Source organism: Schistocerca piceifrons, chromosome 3 (assembly GCF_021461385.2).
Source record: "Schistocerca piceifrons isolate TAMUIC-IGC-003096 chromosome 3, iqSchPice1.1, whole genome shotgun sequence".
Lineage (NCBI taxonomy): Eukaryota > Metazoa > Arthropoda > Insecta > Orthoptera > Acrididae > Schistocerca > Schistocerca piceifrons.
The window spans coordinates 420,880,430-420,900,717 of record NC_060140.1 but is presented as its reverse complement, the minus strand read 5'-3'; the positions used below and the strand labels follow the sequence as shown (position 1 = coordinate 420,900,717).

General features: G+C 44.0%; 1 protein-coding gene across 1 annotated transcript in view; it reads left to right on the top strand.

Moving 5' to 3' along the window:
* Nucleotides 1-469: 469 nt before the first annotated feature.
* Nucleotides 470-20,288, top strand: part of LOC124788708 (cytochrome P450 4V2-like) — a 77,134-nt gene continuing 57,315 nt past the window's right edge. Inside the window, exon 1 of the mRNA XM_047255988.1 lies at nt 470-655. Within this exon, the coding sequence (XP_047111944.1) occupies nt 470-655 (186 nt within the window). The remainder of the gene's footprint in view (nt 656-20,288) is intronic.

Sequence of the window (20,288 nt, the reverse complement as noted above, 5' to 3'; positions counted from 1 at the left end):
AATTCACACTCATTACTTAGTTCTATAGTTCCGCTGACGACTTTCAAATGATATGTGGCGCTATATCCACTTCTAAAGCAAGCTAGGTCCTGTCCTTGTATTAATTTAAAATTTTTTTCCATGAATATACTTTTTTTGTGAATACCATGTTTGTCAGTTAAAAGAAGATAAGTAAATAGCTTTTTATGTCCATTCTGTTCCCTTCTTGTAAAGGAGATTAATTAGATAAATTTCAATACGTCCCTAAAGTAATGGAACGGAGTTTACAAGCGTCGGAGTATAAAAAATTGCGTGACGAAACTTATTATATATTGTAAATTGGCGGATCACTTCTTTTCATTCTTTTTTGTACGCTAAGGAACTCGAATTATTTAAAAACGAATTATCTTTCTATGGTTCGTTACTGATCTTAATCTCTCTGTTCCAACAGAAAGTGCTTTTCCGACCGTGGTATCACTCAGAATTCATCATGTGGAGCACAGGATTAAGTCATAAGTTAGCATCACATACGCCGGTCACCAACAACCTAGTCAGACGTGTGATTGCATATAAGAAGATGAACAAAGTCAACTCGTCTCTCAACAGTAGGAAGGCCCTCATGGACACCCTGATGGAATCCGAGATACAGATGAGTGACGAAGAAATCTACGATGAGGTAAGTGGCCGAACTTCAGTTTTCATTGTGCATATGTAGCAGCCATGGGTCCTACATCGATGTTTCAAAAACTTACTCATTTTAACATTTAACTTACGTTCCTGCTGCAGATCCGGCGAGTACACTTTCCTTTGAGAATTATTTTTATGAGAGTCAAGCACGACCGACTTACCTGGAGTTATCTGTGCGGTTACTAGTTCAATTTTTAAATTTATTGCGTGTTTGAGTGCTTACTAGGCACAGTCTTTCGTTGTAACGGCGGTGTAGTGTGAAGTACCGCCGCCTGTATGACGCTTGTATTGGCCCTCGTATCGCTACCGGCTCCTGTTTATTGCGTCGATGCGTAAGTTCGTAGAGTTACTATTTTCCATATTGGCATTCGGTTACTATGGGTTTATTCATCGATTGTCATTTTTTATTAGTAGTCCACTCTTGCTATTTGAATTTAAATATTGTCGTTTTGTCATTTGGAGATAGTAAATGGAGATCTGGACGCTAGAAAAGGGACTGCCAAGTGGAAAAATCATAATATTTCCAAAATATTCTTCTGTTTGAGTTCAGCAGAGGGATGGAAGCAGTGGCAGCAGCCACAAACATTTGCGCCCTGTGTAGGGGTAATGGCACTGGACAGAACATAGCAAAAAAAAGATTTCTTCGCTTTAAGGAGAAACGTTTTGACGTTACCCTCTACGCTCAGGGAAGTTCTTCCAAATTTGATGATCGTCTAAACGCACTGATACACAATGATCAACATCAGTGTACTCGAGAACTGGCAAACGTGAGGAGCTGTGACGATTCCATCATCGTGCGACATTTGCATAGAGTGGGAGAGATTCAAAAATCGGGTGAGTGGGTACCGCAGGCTCTATGAGTCAAAATCACGAAACTCTGCGGACGGCCATGTGTGCATCTCTGCTTGCAGGTCATCAACTGGCTGGTGAAGAACACCGACCATTCCCATTCCGTATCACTGCTGGTAACGAGAAATGGTGTCTTTATGCTAATATAAGGAAAAGAAAGCAATGCTTGAACCCAAACAAAGCAGCAGCTCCCCATACATAGAATTGCACATATCTTTAATCCATAAAAGATAATGTTAGATGCGGTGGAAAAGCAACCGTGTGACGTACTCTGAATTGCTTTCCCGAGATGTAACCGACGCTGATGCATTTATTGTCAACAACTGAGACGCCTTGCAGACGCAGTCCAAGAACAACGACCAGCAAGACTGCGCCAATTGCTGTTACCCCATGATAACTCTAGCTTGCATTCTGCTAGTCGAGGAGTTGCGTTGGGAAGTCATATCGCACCCACCTTATCCACTCGAAAAGTATCCTGACCATCGGCTGAAAATGACTAATAAGCTCGTGGTGCCCTCGATCAGTAATGCTGGAATTCAATACGGTGTTGGCCCACACACAGTCTTGATGATAGCTTCCACTCTCGCAGGCATACTTTCAATCAGGTGCTGGAAGGTTTTTTAGAGAATGGCAGCCCATTCTTTACGGAGTTCTGCACTGAGGAGAGGTATTGATGTCGGTCGGTGAGGCCTGGCACGAAGTCGGCGTTCCAAAACATCTCAAAGGCCCAAGGTGTTCTATAGGATTCAGGTCAGTACTCTGTACAGGCCAGTCAATTAGAGGGATGTTATTGTCGTGTAACGAATCCGCCACAGGCCGTGCATTATGAACGGGTGCTCGATCGCATTGAAAGGTGCAGTCGCCATTCCCGAATTGCTCTTCAACAGTGGGAAGCAAGAAGCTGCTTAAAACTTCAATGTAGGCCTGTGCTGTGACAGTGCCACGTGAAACAACAAAGTCCTCTCCATGAAAAACACGAGCACACCATAACTCCACCGCCTCCGAATTTTACTGTTGGCACTACATACGCTGGCAGATGACTTTCACCGGGAATTCGTCATACCCACATCCTGCCATCGGATCGCCACGTTGTGTACTGTGATTCGTCCCTCCACACAACGTTTTTCCACAGTCCAATCGTCCAATGTTTACGCTCCTTACACCAAGTGAGGCGTCCTTTGGGATTTTCCGGCATGATGTGTGGCTTACGAGCAGCCGCTCGACCATGAAATACGAGTTTTCTCACCTCCCGCCTTACTGTCGTAGTACTTGCCGTGGATCCTGATGCTGTATGGAATTCCTTTGTGATGGTCTGGATAGATGTTTGCCTATTACACATTACGACCCTCTTCAACTGTCAGCGATCGATGTCAGTCAACAAATGAGGTCGGCCCGTACGTTTTTCTGCCCTACGTGTCCCTTCACGTTTGCACTTTACTATGACATCGGAAACAATATAACCAGGGATGTTTAGGCATGTGGAAAATTCGCGTACAGGCATATGACACAAGTGACACCCAATCACCTGACCATGTTCGAAGTCCGTGAGTTCTGCGGAGCGCCCCATTCTGCTCTCTCACAATGTCTTACGACTGCTGAGGTCGCTGAGATGGAGTACTTGGTAGTAGGTGGCAGCACAATGTACCTAATATGAAAAACGTATGTTTTTGGGGGTGTCCGGTTACTTTTGACCATATACTGTAGAGTCAAAGAATATGGTACACCTGCCTAATATTGTGTAGGGCCCCATCGAGCACGCGGAAGTACCGCAACACGACGTGCCGTAGTCTCGACTACTGACTGAAATAGTAGAGGAGGGAATTGATACCATGAATCCTGCAGGGCTGTCCATAAATCCGTAAGACTACGAGGGGGTGGAGAACTCTTCTGAAGAGCACGTTGCCTGTCAGAGTCATGTATACACGTATCAGGTGTCCCAATCACTCCAACTGCACGCGGGCCACGCCATTACAGAGCTTCAACCAGCATGAACAGTCCCCTGGTGACATGCAGGATCCATGGATTCATTAGGTTGTCTCCAAACCAGGACAAGTGCGTACGCTTGATATAATTTGAAACGAGACACGTCCGACCAGGCAACATGATTCTAGTGATCAACAGTCCAATGTCGGTGTCGACGGGCCCAGACGAGGCGTAAAGCTTTGTGTACAAGGGAACTCGAGTTTCATTGAGCGATTCCCACATTGACAATTGTTGATGGCCCAGAATTGGAATCTGCAGCAATATGTGGAAGGGTTGCACTTTTGTTACGTTGAATGATTCTCTTCGGTCGTCGTTGGTTGCCTTCCTGCGGAGGTTTGATGTTTTACCGTATTCCTGAAATTCACGGTACACGCGTGAAACGCTCGTACGGTAAAATCCCCACTTCATCGCTACCTCGGAGATTCTGTGTCCCATCTCTCGGGCGCCAACTATAAAACCACGTTTAACTAATTTAAATCTTGATAACCTGTAATTGTAACGGCAGCAACCAATCTAACACCTGCTTCAGACAGGTGTTGTCTAATACAGGCTTTGCCGACCGAAGTGCCATATATACAGGGTGGTCCATTGATAGTGACCGGCACAAGCATCAAACGAAAAAACTACAAAGAACGAAACTTGTATAGCTTGAACGGGGAAACTAGATGGCGCTATAGTTGGCCCGCTAGATGGCGCTGCCATAGGTCAAACGGATATCAACAGAGTTTTTTTAAATAGGAACGCCTATTTTTTATTACATATTCGTGTAGTACTTAAAGAAATATGAATGTTTTAGTTGGACCACTTTTTTCGCTTTGTGATAGATGGCGCTGTAATAGTCACTAACGTATAAGTACGTGGTATCACATAACATTCCGCCAGTGCGGACGGTATTTGCTACGTGATACAGTACCCGTGTTAAAATGGACCGTTTACTAGTTGCGGAAAAGGTTAATATCATGTTGATGTATGGCTATTGTGATCAAAATGTCCAGCGGGAGTGTGCTATATATGCTGCTCCGTATCCTGGACGACATCATCCAAGTGTCCGGACCGTTCGCCGGGTAGTTACGTTATTTATGGAAACAGGAAGTGTTCAGCCACATGTGAAACGTCAACCACGACCTGCCACAAATGATGATGCCCAAGTAGGTGTTTTAGCTGATGTCGCGACTAATCCGCACATCAGTAGCAGACAAATTGCGCGAGAATCGGGAATCTCAAAAACGTCGGTGTTGAGAATCCTACACCAGCATCGACTGCACCCGTACCATATTTCTATGCACCAGAAATTGCATGGCAACGAATTTGAACGCCGTGTATAGTTCTGCCACTGGGAACAAGAGAAATTACGTGACGATGGCAGATTTTTTGCACGCGTTCTGTTTAGCGACGAAGCGTCATTCACTAATAGCGGTAACATAAACCAAAATGTAAACTTTCACGGCCGGAAATATCATGTCCATTATAATTCAAAAATGGTTCAAATGGCTCTGAGCACTATGGGACTTAACATCTATGGTCATCAGTCCCCTAGAACTTAGAACTAGTTAAACCTAACTAACCTAAGGACATCACACAACACCCAGCCATCACGAGGCAGAGAAAATCCCTGACCCCGCCGGGAATCGAACCCGGGAACCCGGGCATTATAATTATCCGGGCTGTTATGCCGTGGTCGGTTGACGAATTCTGAGGTGATTCCCAACGTTTCGTCTCCGACTGCGGGAGACATCCTCAAGGGGGTCCGTAGCTTGATGGAAGGTCCAACACACACACTTGCTCGCTACTGTCAATAGCGAGCCAGTGTGTGTGTGTGTGTTGGACCTTCCATCAAGCTACGGACACCCTTGAAGATGTCTCCCGCAGTCGGAGACGAAACGTTGGGAATCACCTCAGAATTCATCAACCGACCACGGCATAACAGCCCGGAAAATTATAATGGACATGGTAACATAAACCGTCACAATATACGCTATTGGGCAACGGAAAATCCACGATGGCTGCTACAAGTGGAACATCAGCAACCTTGGCTGGTTAATGTATGGTGCAGCATTATGCGAGGATGGATTATTGGCCCCCATTTTATCGATGGCAATCTAAATGGTGTAATGTATGCTGGTTTCCTACGTAATGTGCTACCGATGTTACTACAAGATGTTTCACTGCATGACAGAATGGCGATGTACTTCCAACATATTGGATGTCCGGTACATAGCTCGCGTGCGGTTGAAGCGGTATTGAATAGCATATTTCATGACAGGTGGATTGGTCGTCGAAGCCCCATACCATGGCCCGCACATTCACCGGAACTGACGTCCCCGGATTTCTTTCTGTGGGGAAAGTTGAAGGATATTTGCTATCGTGATCCACCGACAACGCCTGACAACATACGTCAGCGCATTGTCAATAGATGTGCGAACAATACGGAAGGCGAACTACTCGTTGTTGAGAGGAATGTCGTTATACGTATTGCCAAATGCATTGAGGTTGACGGACATCATTTTGAGCATTTACTGTATTAATGTGGTAATTACAGGTAAGCAAGCTGTAACAGCATGCGTTATCATAAATGATAAGTGCACCAAGATACATGTATCACATTGGAACAACCGAAATAAAATGTTCAAACGCACCTACGTATTGTATTTTAATTTAAAAACCCTACCTGTTACCAATTGTTCGTCTAAAATTGTGAGCCATATGTTTGTGACTATTACAGCGCCATCTATCACAAAGCGAAAAAAGTGGTCCAACTAAAACATTCATATTCCTTTACGTACTACACGAATATGTAATAAAAATGGGGATTCCTATTTTAAAAAACGCAGTTGATGTCCTACTGACCTATGGCAGCGCCATCTAGCGAGCCAACCATAGCGCCATCTGGTTTCCCCCTTCAAACTAGACAAGTTTCGTTATTTGTAGTTTTTTTCGTTTGACGCTTATTTCCTGAGATATTTGGCCCGGTCACGATCAATGGACCACCCTGTGTATTTATGATGTGGCCTACCACGAATTCCTCTCCTGTGCCAACCTCTTTATCTCAGAGTAGCAATTGCAATTTGTTGGATGTATTCCAATCTCTGTCTTCCTCTACAGTTTTTGCCCTCTATAGCTCCACCTAGTACCATGGAAATACACTACACCACGAAGATGACGTGCTACAGACGCGAAATTTAATCCACAGGAAGACGATGCTGTGATATGCAAATGATTAGCTTTTCAGAGCATTCACACAAGGTTGGCGCCGGTGGCGACACCTACAACGTGCTGACATGAGGAAAGTTTCCAACCGACCAACAGCAGTTGACCGGCGTTGCCTGGTGAAACACCTGTTGTCATGCCTCGTGTAAGTAGGAGAAGTGGGTTACATCACGTTTCCGACTTTGATAAAGGTCGATTTGTAGCCTATCGCGATTGCGGTTTATCGTATAGCGACATTGCTGCTCGCGTTGGTCGAGATCCAATGACTGTTAGCAGAATATGGAATCGGTGGGTTCAGGAGGGTAATACGGAACGCCGTGCATGATCCCGACGGCCTCGTATCACTAGCAGTCGAGATGACAGGCATCATATCCGAATGGCTGTAACGGATCGTGCAGCCACGTCTTGATCCCTGAGACAACAGATGGGGACGTTTGCAAGACAACAACCATCTGCACGAACAGTTCGACGACGTTTGCAGCAGCATGGACTATCAGCTCTGAGACCAAGGCTGCCGTTACCCTTGACGCTGCATCACAGACAGGAGCGCCTGTGATGGTGTACTCAACGACGAACCTGGGTGCACGAATGGCAAAATGTGATTTTTTCGGATGAATCCAGATTCTGTTTACAGCATCATGATGGTCGCATCCGTGTTTGGCGACATCGCGGTAAACACACATTGGAAGCGTGTGTATTCGTTATCGTCATACTGGCGTATCACGCGGCGTGATGGTATGGGGTTCCATCGGTTACACGTCTCGGTCACCTCTTGTTCGCATTGGCGTTACTTTGAACAGTGGCCGTTACATTTCAGATGTGTTACCACCCGTGGCTCTACCCTTCAATCGATCCCTGCAAAACCCTACAATTGAGTAGGATAATGCACGACCGCATGTTGCAGGTCCTGTACGGGCCTTTCTGGGTACAGAAAATGTTCGACTGCTGCCCTGGCCAGCACATTCTCCAAATCTCTCACCAATTGAAAACGTCTGGTCAATGGTGGCCGAAGAACTGCCTCGTCACAATACGCCAGTCACTACCCTTGATGAACTGTGGTATCGTGCCGAAGCTGCATGGGCAGCTGCACCATTACACGCCATCCAAGCTCTTTTCGACTCAATGCCCAGGCGTATCAAGGCCGTTATTACGGCCAGAGGTGGTTGTTCTGGGTACTGATTTCTCGGGATCTATGCACCCAAATTGCGTGAAAATGTAATCTTATGTCAGTTCTAGTATAATATATTTGTCCAATGAATACCCGTTTATCATCTGCATTTCTTCTTGGTGTAGCAATTTAATGGCCAGTAGTGTAAATCCCTGACGTCTTTACAGATGTCCTATCATTCTGTCCCTTCTACTTGTCACAGTTTTCCACATATTCCTTTCCTTTCCAATCGTGCGCAGAACCTCCTCATTCCTTACCTTATAAGTGCACCAAGTTTACAATATTTGCCTGTAGCACTATATATGATATACTTCGATTCTCTACTGTTCCTGTTTTCCCACAATCCATGTTTCACAATCTTAGAATTTCTTCCTCAAATTAAGGCCTATGTTTGATACTAGTAGACTTCCCTAAGCCAAAAAGCCCTTTTTGCCAGTGCTAGTCTGCTTTTGATGTTCTTCTTGCTCATTCCTTAACTTCATCTACTTCGTCACCATCAATCCTGGTGTTAGGTTGCTCGCATTCCTCATTTCTGCTATTTCTCATTACATTCATCTTTCTTCGATTTACTCTCAATCCATATTCTGTACTGATTAGAGTGTTCATTCCAGTCAGCGTATCACGTAATTCTTTTTCACGTTCACTCTGGATAGCAATGTTATCAGAGAATCGTCGTCCACTCTTATTATTCCCTCTTGGGTGTTGTACATACCGTATATTACTCGTTTCTCCCTAAAGCTTATCACTGTTTTTCTCAGAATTGCGAACACCTTGCACCATTGTCGAACGCTTTTTCCAGGTCAACAAATCCTACGAACTTGCCTTTATTTTTCTGTAGTCTTGCTTCCATTATCAACTGCAACTTCAGAATTGGCTCTCTGTTGCCCTTACTTTCTCTAAAGCCAAAGTAATCGTCGTCTATCACATTCTCAATTTTATTTTTCATTCTTTCGTAAATTATTCTTGTCAGTAACTTGGATGCATGAGTTGTCAAGCTGATGGTGCTATAATTCTCTAATTTGTCAGCTTTTGCAGTCTTCGAAACTGTGTCGGTGATAGTCTTCCGAAAGCCAGATGGTATGTCACCAAACTCATACATTCCACACACCAACATGAATAGTCGCTTTGTTGCCATTTCCACCAATGAGTTTAGAAATTTTGATGCTATGTTATCTGTGCCTTATTTGATCTTAAGTCCTCCAAAACTCTCTTAAATTCTGATTCCATTACTGAATCCACACTCTCTTCTAAATCTACTCTTGTTTCTTCTTCTATCAGACAAATGTTCTCCATCATAGAGGCCATCAATCTACTCTTTTCACCTATACGCTCTTTCCTCTGCATTTAACTGTGAAATTCCCGTTGCACTCTTAATGTTATCAACATTGCTTTTAGTGTCACCTAAGGTTGTTTTGACTCCTGTAAGTTACGTCAGTTATTTCGATAAGAATTTCTTTTTTGATTTCTTCACATTTTTCGTCGTAGCTTCTCTGCACTTTCTACTCATTTCGTTCCTCAGCGATTTGTATTTCTGTATTCCTGAACTTCCCTGAACATTTTTGTACTTCCTTCTTTCATAGACCAACTGAAGTATTTCTTCTGTTACCCAGGGTTCCTTCGCAATTACCTTGTTTGTACCTATATGTTTCTTTCCATCATTGTGACTGATCTTTTTAGAGATGTCCATTCTTCTTTAACTGTACTGCCTACTTAGCTATTCGTTATTGCTGTATCTATAGCCTTAGAGAACTTCAAGCCTCTCTCGTTATCCTTTAGAACATCAGTATCCCATGTTTTTGAGTATTGATTCTTCCTGACTAATCTCTTGAATTCTAGACTGCCTTTCATCATAAGCCTGAGTCTATATCTGCTCCCAGGTACACTTTACAATCCAGTATCTAACTTTGGAATCTCTGTCTGAGCATGATGTAATCCAACTGAAATCTTCCGGTATCATCTGGTATTTTCCAATTATACCGCCGTCTCTTTTGAATCTCGAACAGATTATTCGCTATTACTAGCTGAAATTTATTACAGAACTGAATTAGACGTTCTTCTCCTTCATTCCTTGTCCAAAACCCATATTCCTCCGTAACCTTTTCTACTACTGCTTCCCCTACAACTGTATTCTAGTCCCCCATGAGTACTAGATCTTCATCTCCCTTTCCATACTGTATTACCTTTTTAATATCCTCATATACTTTCTTTATTTCTTCATCTTCAGCTTACGACGTTGGCATGTATACTTGAACTATAGTTGTCAGTGCTGGTTTGCTGTCGATTCTGATAAGAACAACCCTGTAATTGAACTGTTCACAGTAACACACCCTTTCTGCCCTAACTTCCTATTCATCCAGAATCCTACTCCAGTTATACCATTTTCTCATGCTGTTGATATTACCCTATACTCATCTGATCAGAAATGCTGGTCTTCTTTCCAGTTCACTTCACTGACCCATGCTATATCTAGATTGAGCCTTTGTGTTTCAATGCATCCATACAAGTCCGAAACATTAGCAGAGTGCTTGACAGGTCGCTTAGGTGGTGTCCTCAACATTGAGGGACCCAGTGGTGCAGACCGAAGGGAAGGCAGCACTGTAGTTCGAAACAATAAATCACTTGGAAAGCTCAGATGAGTCTTAATATGGTGCCTTCTACCTCTTTCCACTACATTTGCTGTTGCTGTTACATTTGGTATCAAAAGTTGCTGCTACATTTGGTGTCCACTGTCTGCATTACAGGCACAAGATGTGGTGAGTTTTGACCAGTTTTATTTCGAGTGTTAGACGTTTTCTTTTTTTTTTGTGTTTTTGAGTATGGCTCATGGCAGGCCATTGTAGATGTTTTGCAGGGGCATAGTATTTTTTGTTGTCAGTGTGTTAGTGTATTTGGGGCAGTAAGATTTTTTTTTCGTGGCACTTAATTACTTTTTCATTGGTTTGAGTATTATGTTACTGACCATGATGATACCGAGGTGTAGGGAGTAGGGTTATTTTTGTACTTGATTGTGCTGTGCAATACAGTGGCAGTCAGGAACGCAAGGTGAGTCGGAAACAGTTACAGCTACAACGATCACTGGAAGCGAAATGTCCATTCTCTATATTGGGGATTTATGTCTTAGTACCTTTCAGGCGAACACCATCGGGGAACAGATTCGTTCTGATAATAATAGACCATTTTTCGAGGTATGTGGAGATGGTGGCTATGCCAAATCAACAGGTAGCAATGGTCATGCAAGCATTAGTAAACAAATGGATTTTGAAGTTCGATGTACTGGAGACAGTAATAGCTGACCAAGGGACCAACTTCATGTCGGATTTACTGAAGGAACTGTGTAAATTATTGAACATAAGGAAGGTGAGGACGAGCACATTGCATCCAAAGGCCAACGGAAGCACAGAATGGGTACACAGAACAATCGGAAAGATGCTGTTTTTATGTGGATTCTCATCACCATCAGTGGGATGAGTGTGTGAAGCATATTGTATGCAAATATAATTCAGAAGTCCATACAAATACCGGTTTGTCTCCATATGAGGTAGATTATTGGCGAAAAATGCCATCACCATTTGATTTAGAGAGATTATAGAAAGGAAGGACAGATGAATCTGTACGTCAGTTTGTGAGTACAATTTGGGATATTTGGAGATGGGTACAAAAGGCTAATATGAAGGCTTTGGAAAGGCAGGAAGACGCAGTGAAACAGAAAGGGAGTTTACTGCAGTATAGAGTGGGGGAATGGGGAATGCTGTCAATCCCCTATACGCAAAATGCGGAAAACAAAGAAATTCCTCATGAGGTACCAAGTAATTGAAACCACATCCCCCATTAATGTTTAAGTTCAGCTGCCAACTAGAAAAACGATAGTACACATTGGCTGGTTACAGCCATTTAAGGGTTGCCCAGATGTGATTCCAAGTGGGTCTCAGAAAGGAAAGAGGGAGAAAGAGAGAAGGAAGAGAGGTGCTAAGCACAGAGAAAACCAGGAAGATAGAGTACAGCACGAAGTACCGTATGCTTTGTGATCCAGAAAGTAGTAGAGTATTTGTAGTTTTTTTTTGTTTTCTTGTTATGGATCATTGTGTTTGCATAGATTAATTAGGAGTTGTATTTTTGTATATGTATTTTTGAGTATAGCCTGCCGCAGACAGCAGTCGTTTGGAAGAGAGAGGAAGGGTGATGGTGATCCTTGTTCTTAGGTCACTCAAAGGGGGAGCATTGGTAGTAATTCATCTCTTCATCATTGGGGTGGACACCTTAACGGTGCAGCACCTGGATGGGGGTGTGCTGTACACAAGGCAGGAAGATGTGGTGGTGTCGGCTCACCAGTGGGCATTAGGGTTGGTATGGAACATATGGGAAATGTGGAATGAAGTAAGGAGGCTTGAGGAAATGTTCAAAGAGCTTAGGCAATGTGCAGAGGGCTAGGGAAAGCCGAAGGAAGTTGCAGGGGAGTATAAGAAATTGCAGGTATCAGGTAGGACAGATGGAGCAAGCGGTGCCATGGATAAGATTTAAACGAAGATGGCTGAACGGGGGGGGGGGGGGGGGGGAAATTTTGAAGCCAGTTTTTGGAACCACAGACGAAAGCAATATAAAAAAAACTGAACAACACGGTGGAAGCGGTGAGTCAACCTGCAGAGGAGAGTAGAGCAACGGAAGCTTGGCATGCAACTCAGATAGGGACATGGAAGGGGAAGTCCTGAATAACACACGGTTGCTCTGGGCATTAGTAGGGCAGGTGATGGGATACGCCAAGGTGCCAAAAGACATGATAAATCGTAACCTGGGGACCTCACAGGGGTGTCTGGAAGTCCTAGATAGCAACGTGGTGTTAACGATACTTCTGCAAGGATTAGTTGACAGTGTGTAGGATGTACAGGGAGTAATAACGAATATGCAGAAAGCGCTGCATCGCGCATTTCAAGGCCAGATAAGTACCGGTTTATTACTGCCGGACCAATATTTACGCGGGTTGTGCAAGGCACAGAAGGAACTCCATCAGGGTTATGTTTAATAATGGAGCCCAGCGAGCAAAATCTACCATGTTGCAATAGTAAGGGTAATAACCAACTGTGCAAGAGTGTATATTTTGGCCCTATTCCCAGTTATGGGGAAGAATACAAGGTCTCAGTGTTACATGGTCCACCCGCATCCAGTGAAGTGGCGAGCATTGAGCAAGTTTGTGGAAGTGAAAACTAAGGAGGTATTGCTGATTTCAGCAGCTAGCAACTGGTACACTGACTAGGGAGGAATTATGAAGCTGCCATAGAGGTAAGGTAACGGTATGTCCAGCCAGGATGATAAGCACCAATCCAGACATGTACACAGTGCAGTTATTTTTCGCTAGGGGGAAAGGAATGCACTGTCCAAGGGATATCGTTGAGCCAAAATTGAGCTTGTAACGGGTCAGGATGCATTGGATCTTCTCCACCTACGAGAATTTAGTAGTAGCAGCTAGTTGTTTTGAGCGGGGAGTATTTGCAGAAGCAAAACATATATAGCTCGAGACCGCGGGACTGCTACGGTCGCAGGTTCGAATCCTGCCTCGGGCATGAATGTGTGTGATGTCCTTAGGTTAGTTAGGTTTAAGTAGTTCTAAGTTCTAGGGGACTGATGACCTAAGATGTTAAGTCCCATAGTGCTCAGAGCCATTTGAACCATTTATAGCTCGAGGGGAGCGGAATTTTAATCAATGGAACTGCATGTAACATAATTGGACCAATCTTCCACCAGCCAGTGTCAATTTCAAGAGTCACGCCATTGAATGTTACGCAGCTACAGCTGTATTGGCCAGAAGCCAGTTTAGGCAAAGTCAGAATCTGACCTTGTTAAATCATACTCTGGGGCCAGGTCTGTTGAGATTCGTAAACCAGTTCAATTTAAAGCAAGAGTGGCGCATATCAGCCGAACAGCTTGTGCAACATGTCGCTCACCATAGGGAAAGGCAATGGCAAATAACGATCATTGTGAGCACCTCTGTGCCAAGTGTCTTCGCAGCCTTAACTTTGTATATGTTGATTTCATTATTATCAGGCAGAGAGCCAATTCTAAGACAGAACAAAGGGTAGTCCAAGTCCCAGTGGATTGGATGCCGAGGGCGTGAGACGAGTAGGTAATGGGTTGATCGAGCAGTGGTCGTCCAGTACCGAATTTTTACTTTTTGTTCAAGTCATGTGTTTCAAGGGGCACTAGACCACATGTAAGTTTTCTAAAAGTAAGGAAATCTATCACAGGTGTCGATCCAAACAAGTTAACAGTTCGTTAAAGGTCGACCCGAGGACCGGGTCTTTCCGAATGGGGGAATAATGTAGCGACACCACCATTTCGGATAGGAAAGGTCAGTTTTGGTGCAATATTTTTGAGTGGGCAAGTTATAACCAGGCACGGACCTGATTATGGTGTGTTATGCTCACCAGAAGTTGCAAAGTAAAATAGAGGCCACAGTGGCGTATAACGGCAGGAAAAAATACACACAGTCACAGGCAGAAGGGACCCACTGGCCAAACTATGTGTTATGAGTACATGACACAGAGTGGCATGTTTAGCAAAACAAAGGCGTGCAGCCGCCTGTAAATAGGTGCCGGTTCACTAACAAAGCACTGAAATGTGGCAGCTCTCCTGGACGATGGGGCGTGTCACACGACTGGCTACACACAGCAGCAGATGGGGTGCCAGTGTTCCAGTCCACGGTGGGTTGCTGGTTCGACCCTCAGAAACTGGCGTGGGGTTCGTAGCCAGCCAGTGGCGGCCACACCACAGCTCGCTACAGTGGGCAGTCGTCTTGGCTCCCAAAACGCACCAGAGGCATCCAGGGCAAGGGCCGCAGATTCAGCTGCTGGATTGCAGGCGCTCGTTGTCGCTGCAACCCAAGCCACACCAGCGAGGACACTCGGTGTGGGTCACCTTGCAGTTGCCAGCTGGCGGGGCTGAGGCAGTGCAGGAGGAAGGCTGCTGAGTCGCCTGTCGGCGCAGCCCTGACATCGTCATATCAATGCGGCCATACAAGGCCGACACATTAGCAGAGCACTTGATGGGTCACTGAGGTGACGTCCTCAGCGTTGCAGGACTCGGTGGTGCAGACTGGGGGGAATGTGGCACTGTATTTGGAAACAATAAATCACTTGGAAAGCTCAGATGAGTCCTAATATGGTGCCTTCTACCTCTTCCCACTACATTTGGAGCTGCTGTTACATTCGGTGTCAGAAGATGCTGCTACAGTACTTCCACTTTTTTTTTTCTTTGCAGGATAAGGTCATGGGTTGGCAGAGGCAGGATGGACAGGGGTCGCAACTAGCGGCCTGACCATGATGTCTCCTCCCTCCCTTTACTGGAAATGTGGTCTAAGTTATGAAATTATATTTTTCAATTTTTTAATTTCACTGAAGGTTTATTTGTGGCTATTGATTTTTGCCGCTTTTTGTTATTGTTGTGGTCCTCAGTCAAGAGACTGGTTTGATGCTGCTCTCCATGCTACTCTATCCTGTGCAAGCTTCTTCATCTCCCAATACCTTCTGCAACCAACATCCTTCTGAATCTGCTCTGTGTATTAATCTCTTGGTCTCTCCCTACGATTTTTATCCTCCGCGCTGCCCTCCAATACTAAATTGGTGCTCCCTTGATGCCTCAGAATTTGTCCTACCAACCGATCCCTTCCTCTAGTGAAGTTGTGCTACAAATTTCTCTTCTCTCCAATTCTATTTAATACCTCCTCATTAGTTATGTGATCTACCCATCTAATCTTCAGCTTTCTTTTGTAGCACCACATTTCGAAAGCTTCTATTTATTCTCTTCTTGTCCAAACTATTTATCGTCGATGTTTCACTTCCATACATGGCTACAATCCCTACAAATACTTTCAGAAACGACTTCCCGACACTTAAATCTATCCTTGATGTTAACAAATTTCTCTTTTTCAGAAACGCTTTCCTTGCCATTGCCAGTCTACATTTTATATCCTCTCTACTTCGACCATCATCAGTTATTTTGCTTCCCAAATAGCAAAACTCCTTTACTACCTTTAGTGTCTCATTTCCTAATCTAATTCCCTCAGAATCACCTGACTTAATTCAACTACATTCCATTATCCTCGTTTTTCTATTGCTGATGTTCATCTTATGTCCTCCTTTCAAGACACTGTCCAGTCAACATTGTCAAAAGCTTTCTCTAGGCCTACAAATGCTATATACGTAGGTTTGGCTTTGCTTAATCTATCTTATAAGTCGTGGGGTCAATATTGCCTCACGTGTTCCATCATTTCTACGGAATCCAAAGTGATCTTCCCCAAGGTCGGCTTGTACCAGTTTTTCCATTAGTCTGTTAGGAATTCGTGTTAATATTTTGCAGCCGTGACTTATTATACTGATTGTTCGGTAATTTTCACATCTTTCAACACGTGATTTCTTTGGGATTGTATTTATTATATTCTCCTTGAAGTATGAGGGTATTTCACCTGTCTCATACATCTTGCTCACCAAATGGTGAGCTTGTCAGTAGTTCTAATGGAATGTTGATATGATCTGAGCTCTTGATATTCATACGAGTGGTTCTCTATTCTCCAAAGGTCTCTTTTTTATTTTCCTGTAGGTTATATCTATCTTACCCCTAGTGATATATGCTTCTGCATCCTTACATTTGTCCTCTAGCCTACCCTGCTTAGCCATTTTGCAACTCATGTCGATGTAATTTTTGAGACGTTTGTATTTCTTTTTTGCCTGCTTCATTTTCTGCATTTTTATATTTTCTCCTTTCATCAATTAAATTCAATATATCTTACATTACCCAATGATTTCTACTAGCCCTCGTCTTTTTACCTACTTTATCCTCTCCTACCGTCACTATTTCATCTCTCAGAGTTACCCATTCTTCTTCTACTGTATTTCTTTTCCCCACTCTTGTCAATCGTTCCGTAAGGCTCTCCCTGAAACTCTCTACAACCTTTGGTTCTGTCAGTTTATCCAGGTCCCATCTCCTTAAATTCCCACGTTGTTGCGAAATTTTCAGTTTTAATGTACGGTTCGTAAGCAATAGATTGTGGTCAGAGTCCACACCTACCCCTGGAAATGTCTTACAATTTAAAACCTAGTTCCTAAATCTCTGTCTTATCATAACATAATCTATCTGAAACCTTCCAGTATCACCAGGCCTCTTCCATTTAGACAACCTCTTTTATGATTCGTGAACCATGTGGTAGCTATGATTAAGTTATGCTCTGTGCAACATTCTAGCAGGCGGCTTCCTCTTTCATTCCTTACCCCCATTCCATATTCACCTACTACGTTTCCTTTCTTCCTTTTCCTATTGTCGAATTCCAATCACCCATGACTATCAAATTTTCGTCTCCCTTCACTATCTGAATAATTTATTTTATCTCATCATGCATTTCACCAATCTCTTCGTCATCTGCGGTGCTAGTTGGCATATAAACTTGTACTACTGTGGTAGGCGTGGGCTTGGTATCTATCTTGGCGTCAATAATGCGTTCACTATGCTGTTTGTAGTAGCTTACCCTGTTTTTATTCGTAATTAAACCTACTCCAGCATTACCCCTATTTGATTTTGTTATTATAACCCTGTATTCACCTGACCAGAATTCGTGTTCCTTCTGCCACCGAACTTCACTAATTTCCACTATATCCAATTTTAACCTATCCATTTCCCTTATTACATTTTGTAACCTACCTGCCCGCGTAAGGGATCTGACATCCCACACTCCGATCCGCAGAACGCCAGTTTTCTTTCTCCTGATAACAACGTCCTCCTGAGTCGTCCCCGCCCGGAGATCAGAATGGGGGACTATTTTACCTCCGGAATATTTCACCCAAGAGGACACCATTATCATTTAACCATACAGTAAAGCCCTCGGGAAAAATTACAGCTGTACTTTCCCCTTGCTTTCAGCCGTTCGCAGTACTAGTACAGCAAGGCCGTTTTGGTTAGTGTTACAAGGCCAGGTCAGTCTATCATCCATACTGTTGCCCCTGTAACTACTGAAAAGGCTGCTGCCCTCTTCACGAACCACACGTTTGTCTGGCCTCTCAACAGATACCCCTCCGTTGTGGTTGTACCAACGGTACGCCTCTCTGTATTGCTGAGGCACGCTAGCCTTCACACCAACGGCAAGGTCGATGGTTCATGGTTTTTTTTATAGGTTCAAAACACAACATACAGAAACTGAAGTGCCATTCACCAAATGCAAATGTTAAAACGGCTCCCGATGCCGTCTAGATTTGAAGAGTTCACTACCAAAAGAAAATAAAAAGTGACGCTGCAACGACCTTGTTGTTGTGCATCCAGGTCGGTTTCTCGCTTACTTAGAAACGATATATAGTCCCCTGAATACATCAGGCATGTCCTATGTTTGTGAAGTTGAGCTGTCTTCTCATTTCACTTCTCATAGTCGGACACCCCAGCTTGCCGGAGGGTCTGTGAATAACGAACCAAAGTAATTGGATAAACGTGTTCTATATTTCATGTATCGCCGCAAAATCACATGTTGCTCTTGCAGTGTGTATCAAAAATCTATGACGTTCTTGTCATCGGTGCGATACAGGTAATATGTAGCCATTCCCTTAATCCAGTTCACGGCGTTTGTCCTAGCGGTGGGAAATTATACATTGTCCGGGAACGTAGGTCTTCAACTTTGATCGCCTTGTGCGCCGACGCAGTATAAGGGACTCCATTTTCCTCCTTAGAAGCCAACAGTCGATTGTTTTGCCACAAACCATACGGTGCTCGTCGGAGTTGACGACCGAACAGTGGGGGAATACCGGCGTATCGACCAGGCGAACAGAGTGCAGTCGTCGACGGTTCGGAAATTTGCCATTCACCAATACATACCACAACGCACGTACCTCTGTTGGGAGAGAGGGAAGATGAATCGGTCTCCATGTTCTCTGCCACTGTATCACCGGGTATTTCTGTTCGACCACATTGCGAGATTGTTGCTGAACGAAGCTTCGATATATGTTTTTCGTTGTGGGCAGCCTGGTCTCCGGCAAACTGTCCTGAACGTAGCTGCAAACGACGAAGACGTCCCGAAGGTGTGCGAGCGGTGCCCTGATGTGGCCTACATTAACTGGCGGACAGAGTGAATGGGGAGCCAATTCGTTAATCACAGCGCCCATGAAGGTGACGTGCTCGGTTCACAAATAGCGTTGTATCATATTAAGAAATAACATACGCACCCTGTTCCTCACGTTTGCGAGTGCGATGCCTCCTCGTCTCGGTGGCAACGACAAGTTAGCGTAGCGTATTTTGAAGAGCAGGTCGCCACTTACGAAATGTCCCAAAGCCAACTGTAGTCTTGACTCATCGTGATGGGCAACGGCAGTATGTGTACTAATTGACTTATGTTTGGTGCTAAATACACACTGACGTAATGTGCGCTCTGGAACAGTACTAGGGACCGAAAGTTGGCTGAAACCAGACGTAAACAGTAATGAAATCCTAAACTCAGCCGTAAATAGAAATATTTAAAAAGGTAGGAAGATTTTTCTGTTTAGCAAAAGTGACAAAAAGCAGATTACAGAGTACCTGACGGCTCAACACAGAAGTTTTGTCTCAAGTACAGATAGTGTTGAGGATCAGTGGACAAAGTTCAAAACCATCGTACAATATGCGTTAGATGAGTACGTGCCAAGCAAGATCGTGAGATGGAAAAGAACCACCGTGGTACAACAACCGAGTTAGAAAACTTCTGCGGAAGCAAAGGGAACTTCACAGCAAACATAAACATAGCCAAAGCCTTGCAGACAAACAAAAATTACGCGAAGCGAAACGTAGTGTGAGGAGGGCTATGCGAGAGGCGTTCAATGAATTCGAAAGTAAAGTTCTATGGACTGATTTGGCAGAAAATCCTAAGAAATTTTGGTCTTATGCCAAAGCAGTAGGTGGATCAAAACAAAATGTCCAGACACACTGTGACCAAAATGGTACTGAAACAGAGGATGACAGACTAAAGGCCGAAATACTAAATGTCTTTTTCCAAAGCTGTTTCACAGAGGAAGACTGCACTGTAGTTCCTTCTCTAGATTGTCGCACAGATGACAAAATGGTAGGTATCGAAATAGACGACAGAGGGATAGAGAAACAATTAAAATCGCTCGAAAGAGGAAAGGCCGCTGGACCTGATGGGATACCAGTTCGATTTTACACAGAGTACGCGAAGGAACTTGCCCCCCTTCTTGCAGCGGTGTACCGTAGGTCTCTAGAAGAGCGTAGCGTTCCAAAGGATTGGAAAAGGGTACAGGTCATCCACGTTTTCAAGAAGGGACGTCGAACAGATGTGCAGAACTATAGACCTATATCTCTAACGTCGATCAGTTGTAGAATTGTGGAACACGTATTATGTTCGAGTGTAATGACTTTTCTGGAGACTAGAAATCTACTCTATAGGAATCAGCACGGGTTTCGA